Here is a 12,986-nt window from a genome sequence, read left to right as displayed (position 1 = left end):
GAACGGTTTTAAAACACAAATGCACTCAAATTCTTCGCTCAAAGAAAATCTGCGAAACGCCTTCAATGGACAATATGCCAACCACAAATGTGTGTTTTTGTTCTCCCATTAATATTTCCTAATCCTGTGCTGTCAATGCCCTTTTCACAGATTCAATGACCACGACGGATTGGTAAACCTAGCAGATGAACGGACTAAGAAGTGCTTCTAGCAAATTTAAGTTTTTAACTTCCGTCCGAACTCGTGCTTTTAATTTAAGAAAAACGTAATATACATATTTGCTTGAACCCAGGGTTGATCCTTAAACAATAGCGCGTGATCAGAGTTTTAATAAATTAACCGAAAAATCAATTGCGTATAAAATATGATTAGAATTGGCTTAAAATAATAATTATACTTAAAACATTTTATTGATATATTTTTAATGATTGTATATGTTATACTTAAAACATTTTATTGATATATTTTTAATGATTGTATATGTTATACTTAAAACATTTTATTGATATATTTTTAATGATTGTATAACATCATTCTATAGGGCAGCTTCCATAACTTCCACAACCCAACATAAATAAAAAAAACACATTGTTCTTTGCATATTTCAGTCCCCTTTTGTTACCTACAATCGTACCAAAGTTTAGTAACTAAACTTCAGTTCCCTTAAAACAAATTCAAATTCGACCGCTAGCTTCTAAAATCATCGATTCATCGCCAAGACTAATCGATATACTTGGCCCCAGTATGACCTTTCTCTATCCGAAAATGGTATATTTCGATTGACTTGGTATTTTATTTGCACAGCGTGTTCTGGCGCACGTTGGAAGTATAATTTAATTTTAATTATTTTATTAAAAAGCAATGCAGTCCGAGGGCAACTCAAGGCGGAAGCGACCCAAGAAGAAGGGCAGCCGCTTCATGCGAAACGCCAAGGGGTTCGCCAAGCAAGGGATATTCGGAAGGGGCACGCATATCGACGACGAGCAGTTTAATTATTTCATCAACATTCTAGATGCCATGAAAGTGGGATTCGAGGACGTGGAAGAGCGAGGTGAGTGGTGGCGAACATCTCCTGGGCATCGCCTTTACCAACAATCTTTTTTCTCGCAGTCATCATGGCCAACAATGTGTTTGAGCAGACCCACAACCAGGAGATCCATCTGGCCTCCAATCAGATCGTGTCCAAGGCTCTGGAGTCGTTGGTGGGATTTGTGGACGACGTCCAGTTGGAGCGCTTTTTTAGCAAGTTTGGCGACAACCTTAGGCCCATGTGCTCCGATCGGTTTGCCTCACACGTCCTGCAGAAAATGCTTGAGATCGCCTTTCTGCGCGGAGTGGGAAAATCAGCCATCCAGGATAGCAGCGATGCAGTTAGTTCTAACAAACGGGCTAAGCCGGATGCCGCCCAAGAGGAGGAGGAGTACAACCTGCAGGCGGACTTCAATGAAGATCACCGCGAGAAGTGCCGCCAGTTTGTTCTTCGCGTATCAAAGTTCATGCTGAACAATCTGGAGGACTTCGTTTGGGACGCCTGCGCCAGCCACATCATGCGCACAGCCATTCTGTGCCTGGTGGGTATGCACGTTCCCAAAATCGCCTTCGAGAAAGGGGGAACTGAGATAGCCAAGCACAGAAAAATGTACTCGGTGCCGGACGAGTGGCAGGAGGTGATGAAGGAGTTTCCCCAGCGCCTGGAGATGTGGCCCCAGTTCGGTGACTTCCCCTACCAGGAACACTCATCAAGTCTGCTGGGCGTCATCTGTTTGGCCCTCAGTGTGGTGGACAAAAGTATGCTCAAGCATTTTGCTAAGAAAATCCTGACGATCGGTCTGCTGAAGTCGAACGAAGAGGATGAGGATGAGAAAAAAGAATTAGACGTCAAAATCGAAATCAAGGACGGGGATGATGAAAAGGAGGATAAGGTGCAGAAAAAAACAGAGTCTGACACTGAGAATAAGCAGGAGGAGCCCAAACTACCCAAAGTTTTCCACCATCAAAGCTCTGTCATTCTGCTCGAAACGATTATGAGCGTAGCGGGAGCCAAATTGTTAATCCAGCTGTATACGATGCTCTTCTACAAACGAATAGGTTACCTAGCCAGGCAACCAGGAACAAACTTTTCAATTCAGCGTCTCCTTCAGCACATCAAAGAAGTCTCTGATTTCGAGTCCGTCTTCACCGAGCTTCAGCCGCATGTGCCGGAGCTGCTCAAAATGGGATATACCGGCGTCGTGTCCGCCCTAAGTGCCGCCTGCTTGCGCCTAGGCACCAAGCAGTCCCAGATGATAGCCGCGTTGCAGAGTGCCCTTCAAGTCAGCGGCGACAAGGAAAAATCAAAGCTTTTCCTTACATGTTTAATTAAGTTAAAGCCCTTTGAGGTGGTAACCAGCGACGAGTCGACCTTTGTTCATCTACACGGTTCGCTTATTGCACAACATCTGCTGCAGTTTAACAAGCCAATCTTTCTGGTCAACTGCATCCTCGATCTGCCCGCCACACAACTGGCTCAGGTCTTTAACACACCCAACGGCTCACACATCGTGGACGCCTTCATGCTGAGCAAGTTTATCGGCGAAAAATCCCGAGAGCGTCTGATCCGCCAGTTGGATGGCTTCTACGTGGACTTGGCCATCACTCGGCATGGTTCCCGCGTTTTCGAACAGTGCTTTAAGGCCGCCCAAGATGCGCAGAAGCTGCGCATGGCCAAGGAACTGTTTTCCAAGGCCAATATGCTGAAAGGATCACCCCACGGTCGCATCATCTACACAAAATACCGCTTAGACACGTACAAGCTGTCACCTACTCAGTGGCAAGAGAGTTTGTCCAAGCATCTGGACACAGAGCAGCCAAAGGAGACGAAGCGGAAGACGGCCAAGACAGCCACCGAAGCTTTTAAAGATATACTTAGCTAGTGTATAGATTGTTAAAACTAATAAACTATTGTTAGAGGCCATTTAAAAAAGCAACTTAATTTTTACATAGTTTATAGGACCACAAATATGAATTTAACTAATTTGCAGCCTCTGTTGGCTTCATTTTGTTGTATGCCATCTTATCAGCTCGAGCAAAAGCTGCTCAAGCCAACGAAATCATACTTAGTTGTGTTGCGACGGCCGAAGCTGAGACATGTGGCTGCTGCGCGGAGCGTTCGTTTGTGGCCTACTGGCCATGGCTTGGGCCTTTGGAGACGAGGCTATCTTCGAGGACGAGGACATCTACAACCAGGCGCTGCCACCGGTTCCACACACGGGTATTACCGTGCCCGGAACCAAGTGGTGCGGACCGGGCAACACGGCGGTGAACTTCGAGGATCTGGGCCGAGAACGGGAGACGGACAAGTGCTGTCGTGCCCACGACCACTGCGACGAGATTATCGAGTCCCATGGTGCACTCCACGGACTGCCCACCAACACGGACTGGTTTCCCATGTAAGAATTGGCTCCCCTGAAGCCCCATATCGATTTTGTGCACAATGACGACCGCCCCTTTTCGATTTAGACTCAAGTGCACCTGCGAGCAGCAGTTCATCAACTGCCTGCAGGCAGTGAACAGCATCACCTCCAATACCCTGGGACGTGTCTACTATGGCAGCAGGAGCAGGTGTTTCGCCAACGGATATCCCACCACCGGGTGCAAGCAGTACCAGGAGGGCACCTTCCGCAAGCGCTGCATCCGCTACCAGGTGGACAAGTCGAGGGCCAAGGTTTGGCAGTTCTACGACATGCCGTTTTTCACAATCCCAGCGTCAGCGGGCTGACATGGGATGAACGATTTGTAGACGAGAAAGAAGATAATATTACCTGAAACACACATCGCATTAAATAAGCAATCCTATTATATATGTGGTTAGGTGATTCTAACACACCCATTTGAAATGTTAATTAAATCCATTGCAATTAACTGCGTTTCAATATACAATTTTTAATAAAATACCAGGCGTAATAGCATTACAAACTGATTACACAAAGAACCTACCTTCAAAATCCTAATCACTTTAGGTTTCGCCACCAGTACAATCTGTTTTGTAAACAATTGAGGGCTTATCGCTGGACGTCGAAGTTCAATCCCGGGAATCCTCCGCGCTGCCGCTAACGTGGGTATAGAGGGCCAAGTCGTAGAACTGCCACCGCTGCGACTGACCTTCGTCCACTCGGTAGCTGAGACATCGAGTCTCGAACAAGTCGGCCTGCTTCTCCTGGCAGGCAATGATGGGATGTCCGTAGCCGAAGCACACATCCTTGGTGTTGAAGTAGATTTTGCCAAGAGCCAGGGAATGGCCGTTTCGCAGAGCGGTGAGACAGCTCCGGAAGGCAGCCTCGCAGGAACACGAGAATCTGCGGGGATCGCGCGATTATTGATCCACATCTGCATGTATGGAATCGACTCTTACATGGGGAAAATCCCGTCGTTTCTCAGGCCAAAGGCTTCCTCCAGCGGCGGAATCTTTTCCCCACAGTGGTCGTGCGCCCGGCAACACATGTCCACCTCTCGCTCAGTGCCAAGGTCATCATAGTTGGCTGCTATGTTCCCGGGTCCGCACCACTTTGTGCCCGGAACTGTTATGCTCAATGACAAAGCCACATGGCTGGCACAGATCAGCGTGAGAAGAGCAGTAAGAAAGGCGGCACGCGAAATCATTGCGCACAAGGAAGGTGCTAGTAGACGACTGATCCAAGGGGATTTCCGCAGAGCAGAAATTCGGCATGGTTATTTAATCACTACGCGTCATTTGAGCTGCGATTGGGCATTGAATACTGATTACGCTTAATTCTCGCGGAATGAGAGAAGACATGTCGGTGTAATAAATAGTAGATACAATTGGACACTCACAAACAGACATAAGTACAAGTGGGCCGTGCTCTGGGCCACATTAAAGCACAACAGATAATACAAGGCAAGTAGACTCTAAATTGATCAATACGATACGATTGGGGAGGACCCGAAAATCTCTTTAACTTAAAGCAAAGTCGCTGAGATTTTGAGAACACTCCTGAATAAAACTTATATACTATCTCCCCCCTTCGGACAATCAGAGCACTTAGGCCTCGCTCTTCTGCCGGTTCTGCATAACTTGGCGCAGCTGAGGGAACGTGCTCTTCGTCTGGATCGGATGCAGCCGGGCGCACAGCGAAGTGAAGGGCTCGTATAGTGAGGGTCGCTCCATGGCGTTCACAGTGTAGTGCTTAATGCGCTCTCGCTGGCACCAGATGTTTGCGCGGTCCATGACCTTCTCCACGGGATTTGGGGCTGCCCGTGCCCTTACGTTGGCCAGCACCACAACAGGAATCTCCTTCTTCTCCTTGTGCTTCTCAATGTCAGCCTTGATGTCGGCCAACATGTCCAGGCTGCGCGGGTCCATGGGATCGTAGACCAATACGAATGCATCTGGGAACTGGAGGTAGTGGCGTGGCAGCTGCTGCTCGCCCTGCAATCCCGCCGTGTCGTAGATGCGCAAGGTTTCTCGAGCTCCGCCTCTGCCAGTGTCCACGCTGGCTACGTAGATATCCTCAATGGTTGGATGCAATTCCTGCAATAAAATCCTGGCAATGAGCTACCAGCTTTTGAGCACGGTCAAAGGCTTTCTCACCGTTTCTGGATTGACGTGGCCGTAGACCAGCTGCTCTATCAGCGCCGTCTTGCCCACGCCCTTCATCCCACACACCAGTACTTTGCCGACCTTGCCGATCTTGGCATTTAGCATTATTCCAGCAGGAGAAATTGGGTTACAAAAATAAACAAAACTTTCGCTGAATTCTTGGTAGTGTGACCAAGCAGCACCAATGAGAAATTCTATCTGTAGACATGGGATACAAAAACTCGGAAAAATTTGAATATCTCTAACTTAAGTAAAATATTATTTACTTTAGTTGTTTTAATAAAAAGAAACTTATACTAGTTACACGCAAGACAAAAAGAATGTATCAGATTTGTACCTAATAGATAAATGATTAACCACAGCTTAGAATTATGTGCAGTCTGTCTGTCTGCTTGTTTGTTTATTTAATTTGTTTTCAATTAATTTTATTTACTTTATATGGTCGGAAACACTTCCTTCTGCCTGTTACATACTTTTCAACGAAAAGTCCTTTTTACTCTATGAGTAACGGGTATAAAAATCTAAACAAGGTAGAGATGATTAAGATTTTAGCTTAGGAACTAAAAATTCATCAAAGAAAAAAGACATCATATAGAGGTTCGTACATTTCTTGAATTTAGTCTTAATTTTAAATTGAATTACCTCGTTAAGACTGTTTTGTTCATGTTAATGTGATATAATCTTTTGTTGTTTTTTCCCAAATTAATTGCTAAACCTTGCATCAATTTTATGTTTATGTTTATGTTTTGGAAGTTTATTCCTCTTTAATAGAAATGGGTAAAAATCTTACAAATAATTCTTAAGCCTAACTCAGTAATACAATTAACTCAATATTCAGCCCACACAAATCTGATATAAATCAAATATCCGATTTGATTGAATTATCTGCTGCGGCAACAACGCTGATTCGTTGAAACTGAATTTAATTTGTTCTGTAGTAGCACTATAATAGCCAGTTATTGAAACTAGGACCAACGCAGTTGGTATCTCAACTTGCGGAGGTGGATTCTTGTTTTGAAGACGACATCCCACAAGGGACTGCTGATGCCATATCCGAGGGTTTGGTGCGAAAAGTGGTGATGGTGGTGATAGCGCTTCATGTGCACAAAGGCCCGCAGCGAGGGGTTCCCGTAGTGCAGGTAGTAGTGCATCATGTCGTAGCACAGATAGCCGGCCAGAGCTCCGGACAGAACCACTCGAGGATGGGACAGGACGAAGCTAAGCGGGGTGTAGATGATACTAGCGAGCACTGCACCGGGAAGAGGCGGGAACACTAGTCGCATCGGATCGAAGGGCACCTTGTGGTGCAGCCCATGGATCATGAAGTGGAAGGTGCATAGCCAACTTCCGCTCTTACTGGTCAGCTTCACATGGAACACCCAGCGGTGGAGTGTGTACTCCAGGAAAGACCACAGGAGCACGCCAAACAAAAAGTAAGCGGAGAACACAGCCAGCTGCAAGAACAAGGTAATTTTAGATCGTATCCCAAGGATGCGATATATAGGTGACTGCTCACCTGGTTCCTATCCTGCCAGGCGCTAGTTAACTCCTCCAAGACGCATTTAATGATCACCGGAATCCAAAAGAGGGGCACCAGCCACCAGGGCGTCTTTGTGCACATTTCCAAGTACCAAGGACCAAAGAGACGCAGTGGCCTGTCCACCGGCTTGTGCACCCACTCATCGTAGCACTCCGTTATGTTAGCTATCTGGGGAAGCATTGCCTTTGACCAGTCCACCAGGTGCTGGAACCGAAAATTGATTTTGAGAAGAGTTAAATATTGTTGTTACTGATAACTTCCTTAGAAAAATATTTTTTTTAAATAAGTCCCGGTGTTGAGTAAACTACAGAGTTCAAAGTCGATTTTACCGTTACTATTATAGAATAGTAAACATTTCATTTCATTTTATTAAACTATTTAAGAAGAAGGATATTCCATAAACCGTTAATTCAATATGGTGTGGCCAGTCGCAAGGCAGCACCGAACCGATACTCAATGTTATCGAGCATCGATGAGCAGGTACAATCACAAGCAGCTGGTTCAAAATTGTCATTTGAACCTGCCCCTTACTTTACACATAACGACGCAGTTTCCACTCGCCGTAGTCGAAATCACATATCTGGAGTTCCAGACGCCTAGTTATAGTCCGGGAGTAGGTGGAACATGTCGAATACTTCAGTTCGCCCGATTCCAACGCTAAAGGGCATCTTTTCGGTGCCGCGTAAGATTTTTTTCCAAACAGCCGATTGGCCATGGCAACCAGATGGTAATTTGTTTTGGTCCCCGTTCCCACAGGCGTCACACAGTCCAGAAACTTCCTGAAGGAAAACAAGGTGAGCTTGCGCTCGCTGGAGAAGTCCACCAGCCAGAAGTTGGCTGCTAAAGAGCCAGTACGCCCGAAATGGATGCCTTCGCTGCGACGCACTTCCTCCGAGATGGGGGAGTCGAAGATGGAGAAACCGGCAGCTAGGGGAAAGCCCGAAAAACAGAACTCGTTCCAGAATGCCTGCAGCACCTCTCGCTCGCAGCAGCAACTGGCCGTGGCAGTTCCGGCGGAAGGCGAGCGCTTCGATGGTCTGGAGGAGCGCAATCCCATCTTATATGAGCCGTCGGAGGATTTTGAATCCCATAATCTCTTAGAGTCTTCTTCGGATCCAACCTTAGAACGCTGTCAATCGTGTGGCACAAATCGGAGCTCCACCAGCATAGCCATTCAAACTGAGGACATTACTGACGAGCTCTATCTAACAAATGCTCTTAAAAAGTATGAATTTTGCAGCATGCTCGAAGGTTTCTATTAAGGTTTCTCTTATCCCCAGATGCAACTTTGATGCTAGATCTATAATGGAGGAACCCGGTACAAACTACAGGGAAAACTACAAGCCAATGCGATATGAAAACGAGGAAGAATTGGAACAGCTGCCACTTTCAGCGCGATCGAACTCTTCGAAGCAGAGTCGATTCCATATGTCCGAAGCGGAGGCAATGCCCATGACCGAGGTCGAGCCTACAAACTACGGCGCTTCGGACGACGAGGCACCACTTAGTGCTCGTAGTCGCTTCACAACGGCCTCCAATGTCACCACCATCACCTCTAAGTCAAAGCGTCGAGAGCATAAACTGGGATGTGAGTATATCCCTTGTAGTCCTTTGTAGCGTGGACGATCAAAATTTAGCAATTGTGGCAGTTATGGCAAAAATAAATTTCATTTTTAACATCTTAAATTCCATCCTGATGGCCCTAAAACTATCTAACAATCAAATTAAAACACCATATTATACATATATCTATACGATTTCGACGATTTAGTTAAAAAACTAGTATGTACATGTTATTCTTGCCTTCCTACTACACATTAACATCATTAAGTAAAAGCTATTTGATTTAAACTAACTACAAATTTGCACTTTATGACAGCCCGAGATGAGGTGCGCTTGCCGCGTTACCTGGAAAAGCAGAAGCGCGAAAAGGAAGTGGCTAAGCAGCTTGCGGAATCGCTGGATCCCGACTGTCCCCGTGGCCATGTATTGCTCAGCGATCAGGACCGACTGACGCACCTCACCAATGCTAAAAAACGTCAGTTAATTTTACTATTATAAATTCGACCCATGTTAACTATACCACCATTCTTTACAGGCTACGAGCAGCTTGTCAATGAACTGAACCACATGCCCATGACCGCGCAGACGTTGAGGGTGCGCAACCGCAAGGCGGAGATCGACAAGGAGCTGACCATAGTGGAGGAGGACATCCGCATATACTCCAAGGCAAAGGTCTTCGTGCTGGCCAACAAGTCGCGCCAATTGTGAAAACTCGTGTAGCTCCCAAAAACCTTGAAGCATTCCATCGACTGAGCTACTGGAAACTTGGATTTCCAAAACACGCGTGTTCCTTTCAACTATGCCTTACGTTGATTATATATTTTTTAGCTGAGATTTGGATCGTAGACCTAACCCAATAGCATTCTGACAACATAACGAGCGATCCGATCAACCAGCAACTAGAGATACTTATTAAAAACCGCTCATCCAACTTACCTCCATACTCTCGTCCACCTGGTTGTTGTTCGTGTCCTCGGTTTCCCTCGGTCGTTGCCGCAACTCCCCATCATCATAATGATGCAACGTTTCTTTTTGGCTCGACTTTGATTTTCGAGAGTCCTTTGGATCGATTTTGTACTCCCTCATCAAGTACATGGCCGCATCCGAATGTGGCGGCGCCTTCAGGAAGCGAGCTGTCATGTCCCCGTTGTTGAGACCTTTGAGTGTGTTTATGCCTCCCGGATGCTTGCGCATAAACTTGGACAAGTCGTAATACTGCTGGCGATACTTCACTATGAACTTGTCTGCCGACTCCGCTTCCTTTGGCATATCCATCTCGATGGGCATCAATTTGACAACTGCAATGCGAAAAACAATCGGATAAGACTTTGTTGTTCCTTTACGAGCATATTACATCCACTGATTATTTTTATTAATTACTTTGCGTGCACAGCAGCAGCATGATGTCATATTGTACCAGACACGGTCAATTAAATATATAATGCACATTATTATTTTACTTAGGGAGGGGGTCAATTTTGGGGGTATTACAGATCAACTGGATCATTCCCAAAAAGTGCTTTAAAGAACCCTCATATATACAGCTATATTTAATTATAATATTTTATAATATTATTTTATAATTCATGAAGCATTTCCTATATATTTGATGTATGTCATTTTGTAGTTTCAAAGCAAAGTATGGAACTATGATAACGTAATCTATTGAAAGCCAAATATGTATGCTTGGAGTAAAAATATCTGCACCTATTATCTGAATTCCAAGGTATCCATTAAAGTCAAAGTCTTGCTTATCATTAAACTGCTATCCACTTTCGATTGACCCTTAGGAATCGCGATTTTATTTGAACTCGCTTCTAAATTAAGGATTCTGTCCTGGCATTGAAATTATGTGATTTCCGATGGGTGTGGGAAAGATTTAAGAAGCGCCACGCTAGCAGAACATTTGTTTAATTGATTCGGTAATAGATGTAATTACAGCGATTAGGCCAAATCAATTGCAGGTCGTAATTGCTGCCTGCAGAGCAATGTTGGAAATGCACTGGAGGCATTTCACCCATTAGCCGTCAGGGGTTCAAGTGAACTTGGCATTCCCGAAGTGCGCCAGATGTTTCTTTCCGATGATGCGTGCCCATATGGGATCCGCACAAACATTTCCATTCTTCACGGCCCGGGGACTTTGCCTTTTGCCTACGCGCCGCACTGAGCGTCGCCATTCCACGGACGATGTTGCTCCGTCAATAGCTTCCCTTATCAATGCTGATAGGAAAGCCTGTAAGCGCAGGGATTTGGTTGGGACCAGTGGGAGTAGACGGCTCGTTTGTCAAAGTGGCAAGTGGTAAGTTCCCAATCGGGTCGGATTTTGGGGATGGAGCAGGTGCTCTGACTCAGCCCGGGCTGGGGCTGCGTCACATTGATTAATAGTGTCTATCTGACACTATCCGTCCTCAAGTCTACCCAAAGACCTCCAACACCTATGGTCTGTCCATTGGCGGAGCCATCAAACGAGGCCCAGCACTCTTGTTTACACGAGGTTAATGGCGTTTGCTCGGGGAGTGATAGTGGCAACCAAAGCTTTATCTATCCGGGTTAGCAGTGCCACAAAAACCTGCGGATCGCAGGGTGGGTCCGAAGGTATCTTATCGCAGGTGATGACAAAGTATCGAAGATAATTTGGCTATCCTAACTCATGGCCTAAGCTGCTTTCCACTCGCAGTGCTATTTGCACCCAGGCAATTTGCATAGTTTCATACTTTAATACCACGGGATTATTTATTTACCGAATTCGCACTGCTAAAAACAAAGCACTAGGGTCTAGACCTCGTTCCCAATTGTCGGCGGAACCTCGGACCGCACGCAACGCAACGCAACTCACGACTGAGCTATGACCCACCCAGCACATCCGTGGCGGCGACGCCGACAGCGCTGCTAGTGCTATCTTGTGGGCTCTAGCCGCTAGTTACCAGCACCTCTAGCCCTAACCACTAGCCATCGGTGCTCCTGACACTGGCGCAGACTAAGCGGACCACGCAGTGCCGATGATAAGATAAGTCCGGACGAATTCTCCACGAAGACGGAGGACTGCCGGTAAGGTGTATGCGGTACCATCCGAACTCTTATCAGCCGACTTGCAATTCACTTAAAGATCGCTATCGCGGCGTGTTCCAATTGTACTAAATGATCCTGACGTGGATCTCGACTGCGATTAACGAGCGGAGGGTTACTATTGGTAACCTTATCAGGATACCTATACAAACGGTGGAAGTTGTTTCTAGGTGAGTCACCGCGGATCGGAGCTCTGATTTCGGCAATTGAAAATGAATCACGCTTGAACATTGTGATGTATAGTACCAATGGCCACCAGTCACTAAATAACACGCTGTTACTACATGGTCCCTTATTAACGCATATTGGTAACTTATGATGCTCAGTTTCCCAGGAAAGGGTTCAGACAAATATAACCTTTAAATTTAATTTAATTTAAATTAATTGAATTTAATTTTTGAACGCCCATAGCATTTGGCCTTGTAATGTATATTTAATAAATTGTAAGATTCTTTGTAACTTAAGCATAGTAAAAGAGTGACATTTTTAATTATTACATATGCTCCAATACCTTTGTGAGTTATGAACACTCCATTTTGCGGCTAACCTCTCCTTTAAAAAATCATGCGATTAAATTGAAGTATGTTCATTTTTCCATGAAACACAAAGTTATTAAAATACATTTTTCCAAGCATACACTTTATTTTAAATATTTGTTACTAATTTAATTCATAAAGAATTCATCACTAAATTTATGACGAGGCAGTCGGTAACTTGATAAAATTCTTTAAAGATTTAAATTCTTGTATACAAATCTTGTATATTTCGGGTTGATAAAAAAATCAACATTCCTCAATCTCAGAACCTATAAAAATTGAAAGTTTCGATTATGACTTCAGGGACATAGACCAAAAAGTTCACGCCCAGAAATTTGAAGTATGTTTCTTCCATTTTATTATTTGTCAATTGTCAATTTCCTTCGGCACGCCAAAAATCTTCTTGTCACGCCCACTCTAGCGCCCACAAACAGCCAAAAACTGCCACGCCCATACTTTTGAGTAATGGTTACATTTTTTTTCGCCTGCCCCATTTATGACGAGGCATTTGGCAACTTGATAAAATTCTTTAAAGATTTAAATTCTTGTATACAAATCTTGTATATTTCGGGTTGATAAAAAAATTAACATTCCTCAATCTCAGAACCTATAAAAATTGAAAGTTTCGATTATGACTTCAGGGACATAGACCAAAAAGTTCACGCCGAGAAATTTGAAGTATGTT

The 12,986-nt window shown here is 44.9% G+C and overlaps 6 protein-coding genes across 8 annotated transcripts; 3 read left to right on the top strand and 3 right to left on the bottom strand.

The window, feature by feature from the left end:
* Positions 1-763: 763 nt before the first annotated feature.
* LOC6542640 (nucleolar protein 9) lies at positions 764-2,959 on the top strand. Its single transcript, XM_001970598.3, has 2 exons — positions 764-1,051; positions 1,111-2,959. The coding sequence occupies exons 1-2, from the start codon at positions 862-864 to the stop codon at positions 2,910-2,912; spliced, it is 1,992 nt and encodes a 663-aa protein (XP_001970634.1). The 5' UTR covers positions 764-861; the 3' UTR covers positions 2,913-2,959.
* LOC6542759 (phospholipase A2) lies at positions 2,934-3,958 on the top strand. Its single transcript, XM_001970597.3, has 2 exons — positions 2,934-3,428; positions 3,499-3,958. Exons 1-2 carry the CDS (start codon positions 3,127-3,129, stop codon positions 3,755-3,757), a joined length of 561 nt encoding a protein of 186 aa, XP_001970633.1. The 5' UTR covers positions 2,934-3,126; the 3' UTR covers positions 3,758-3,958.
* LOC6541843 (phospholipase A2) lies at positions 3,897-5,791 on the bottom strand. Its single transcript, XM_001970596.2, has 3 exons — positions 5,588-5,791; positions 4,391-5,527; positions 3,897-4,334 (listed from the first exon to the last, which is right to left on the bottom strand). Exons 2-3 carry the CDS (start codon positions 4,636-4,638, stop codon positions 4,061-4,063), a joined length of 522 nt encoding a protein of 173 aa, XP_001970632.1. The 5' UTR covers positions 4,639-5,527; positions 5,588-5,791; the 3' UTR covers positions 3,897-4,060.
* LOC6542967 (NF-kappa-B inhibitor-interacting Ras-like protein) lies at positions 4,765-5,785 on the bottom strand. Its single transcript, XM_001970595.3, has 2 exons — positions 5,588-5,785; positions 4,765-5,527 (listed from the first exon to the last, which is right to left on the bottom strand). Exons 1-2 carry the CDS (start codon positions 5,699-5,701, stop codon positions 5,039-5,041), a joined length of 603 nt encoding a protein of 200 aa, XP_001970631.1. The 5' UTR covers positions 5,702-5,785; the 3' UTR covers positions 4,765-5,038.
* Positions 5,792-6,334: 543 nt separating the features above from the next.
* LOC6543337 (fatty acid 2-hydroxylase) lies at positions 6,335-11,582 on the bottom strand. 3 transcript variants are annotated; one of them, XM_015159146.2, is made up of 4 exons: positions 11,441-11,582; positions 9,636-9,997; positions 7,113-7,340; positions 6,335-7,050 (listed from the first exon to the last, which is right to left on the bottom strand). In XM_015159146.2, the coding sequence occupies exons 2-4, from the start codon at positions 9,984-9,986 to the stop codon at positions 6,562-6,564; spliced, it is 1,068 nt and encodes a 355-aa protein (XP_015014632.1). In that variant the 5' UTR covers positions 9,987-9,997; positions 11,441-11,582; the 3' UTR covers positions 6,335-6,561. The 3 variants fall into 3 exon arrangements, with proteins under 3 accessions (XP_015014632.1, XP_026834989.1, XP_026834990.1); XM_026979188.1 differs by lacking the exon at positions 11,441-11,582 and adding an exon at positions 10,407-10,500; XM_026979189.1 differs by lacking the exons at positions 9,636-9,997; positions 11,441-11,582 and adding an exon at positions 7,466-7,548.
* Positions 7,583-10,145, top strand: LOC6542980. The gene is made up of 5 exons (XM_001970594.3): positions 7,583-7,818; positions 7,893-8,361; positions 8,417-8,724; positions 9,016-9,174; positions 9,235-10,145. The coding sequence occupies exons 1-5, from the start codon at positions 7,761-7,763 to the stop codon at positions 9,405-9,407; spliced, it is 1,167 nt and encodes a 388-aa protein (XP_001970630.1). The 5' UTR covers positions 7,583-7,760; the 3' UTR covers positions 9,408-10,145.
* Positions 11,583-12,986: the final 1,404 nt, after the last annotated feature.

The sequence above is a fragment of the Drosophila erecta genome, unplaced genomic scaffold (assembly GCF_003286155.1).
Source record: "Drosophila erecta strain 14021-0224.00,06,07 unplaced genomic scaffold, DereRS2 tig00000055-arrow-pilon, whole genome shotgun sequence".
Lineage (NCBI taxonomy): Eukaryota > Metazoa > Arthropoda > Insecta > Diptera > Drosophilidae > Drosophila > Drosophila erecta.
The sequence above is the reverse complement of the archived record's forward strand: the minus strand, read 5'-3'. Positions and strand labels throughout refer to the sequence as shown.

Excerpts from the sequence above, each read along its gene's own strand:
- LOC6542640 (XM_001970598.3), top strand. The coding sequence starts at position 862 with ATGCAGTCCGAGGGCAACTCAAGGCGGAAGCGACCCAAGAAGAAGGGC. Across the intron at positions 1,052-1,110 it reads CGAGGACGTGGAAGAGCGAG|TCATCATGGCCAACAATGTG; the intron begins GTGAGTGGTGGC and ends TTTTTCTCGCAG.
- LOC6542759 (XM_001970597.3), top strand. The coding sequence starts at position 3,127 with ATGTGGCTGCTGCGCGGAGCGTTCGTTTGTGGCCTACTGGCCATGGCT. Across the intron at positions 3,429-3,498 it reads AACACGGACTGGTTTCCCAT|ACTCAAGTGCACCTGCGAGC; the intron begins GTAAGAATTGGC and ends TTTTCGATTTAG.
- LOC6541843 (XM_001970596.2), bottom strand. The coding sequence starts at position 4,638 with ATGATTTCGCGTGCCGCCTTTCTTACTGCTCTTCTCACGCTGATCTGT. Across the intron at positions 4,335-4,390 it reads AACGACGGGATTTTCCCCAT|ATTCTCGTGTTCCTGCGAGG; the intron begins GTAAGAGTCGAT and ends CGATCCCCGCAG.
- LOC6542967 (XM_001970595.3), bottom strand. The coding sequence starts at position 5,701 with ATGCTAAATGCCAAGATCGGCAAGGTCGGCAAAGTACTGGTGTGTGGG. Across the intron at positions 5,528-5,587 it reads GCCACGTCAATCCAGAAACG|GAATTGCATCCAACCATTGA; the intron begins GTGAGAAAGCCT and ends ATTTTATTGCAG.
- LOC6542980 (XM_001970594.3), top strand. The coding sequence starts at position 7,761 with ATGTCGAATACTTCAGTTCGCCCGATTCCAACGCTAAAGGGCATCTTT. Across the intron at positions 8,362-8,416 it reads CTAACAAATGCTCTTAAAAA|ATGCAACTTTGATGCTAGAT; the intron begins GTATGAATTTTG and ends TCTTATCCCCAG. Across the intron at positions 9,175-9,234 it reads CCTCACCAATGCTAAAAAAC|GCTACGAGCAGCTTGTCAAT; the intron begins GTCAGTTAATTT and ends CATTCTTTACAG.
- LOC6543337 (XM_015159146.2), bottom strand. The coding sequence starts at position 9,986 with ATGCCCATCGAGATGGATATGCCAAAGGAAGCGGAGTCGGCAGACAAG. Across the intron at positions 7,341-9,635 it reads AGGTGGACGAGAGTATGGAG|CACCTGGTGGACTGGTCAAA; the intron begins GTAAGTTGGATG and ends TTTCGGTTCCAG. Across the intron at positions 7,051-7,112 it reads CCTGGCAGGATAGGAACCAG|CTGGCTGTGTTCTCCGCTTA; the intron begins GTGAGCAGTCAC and ends TTGTTCTTGCAG.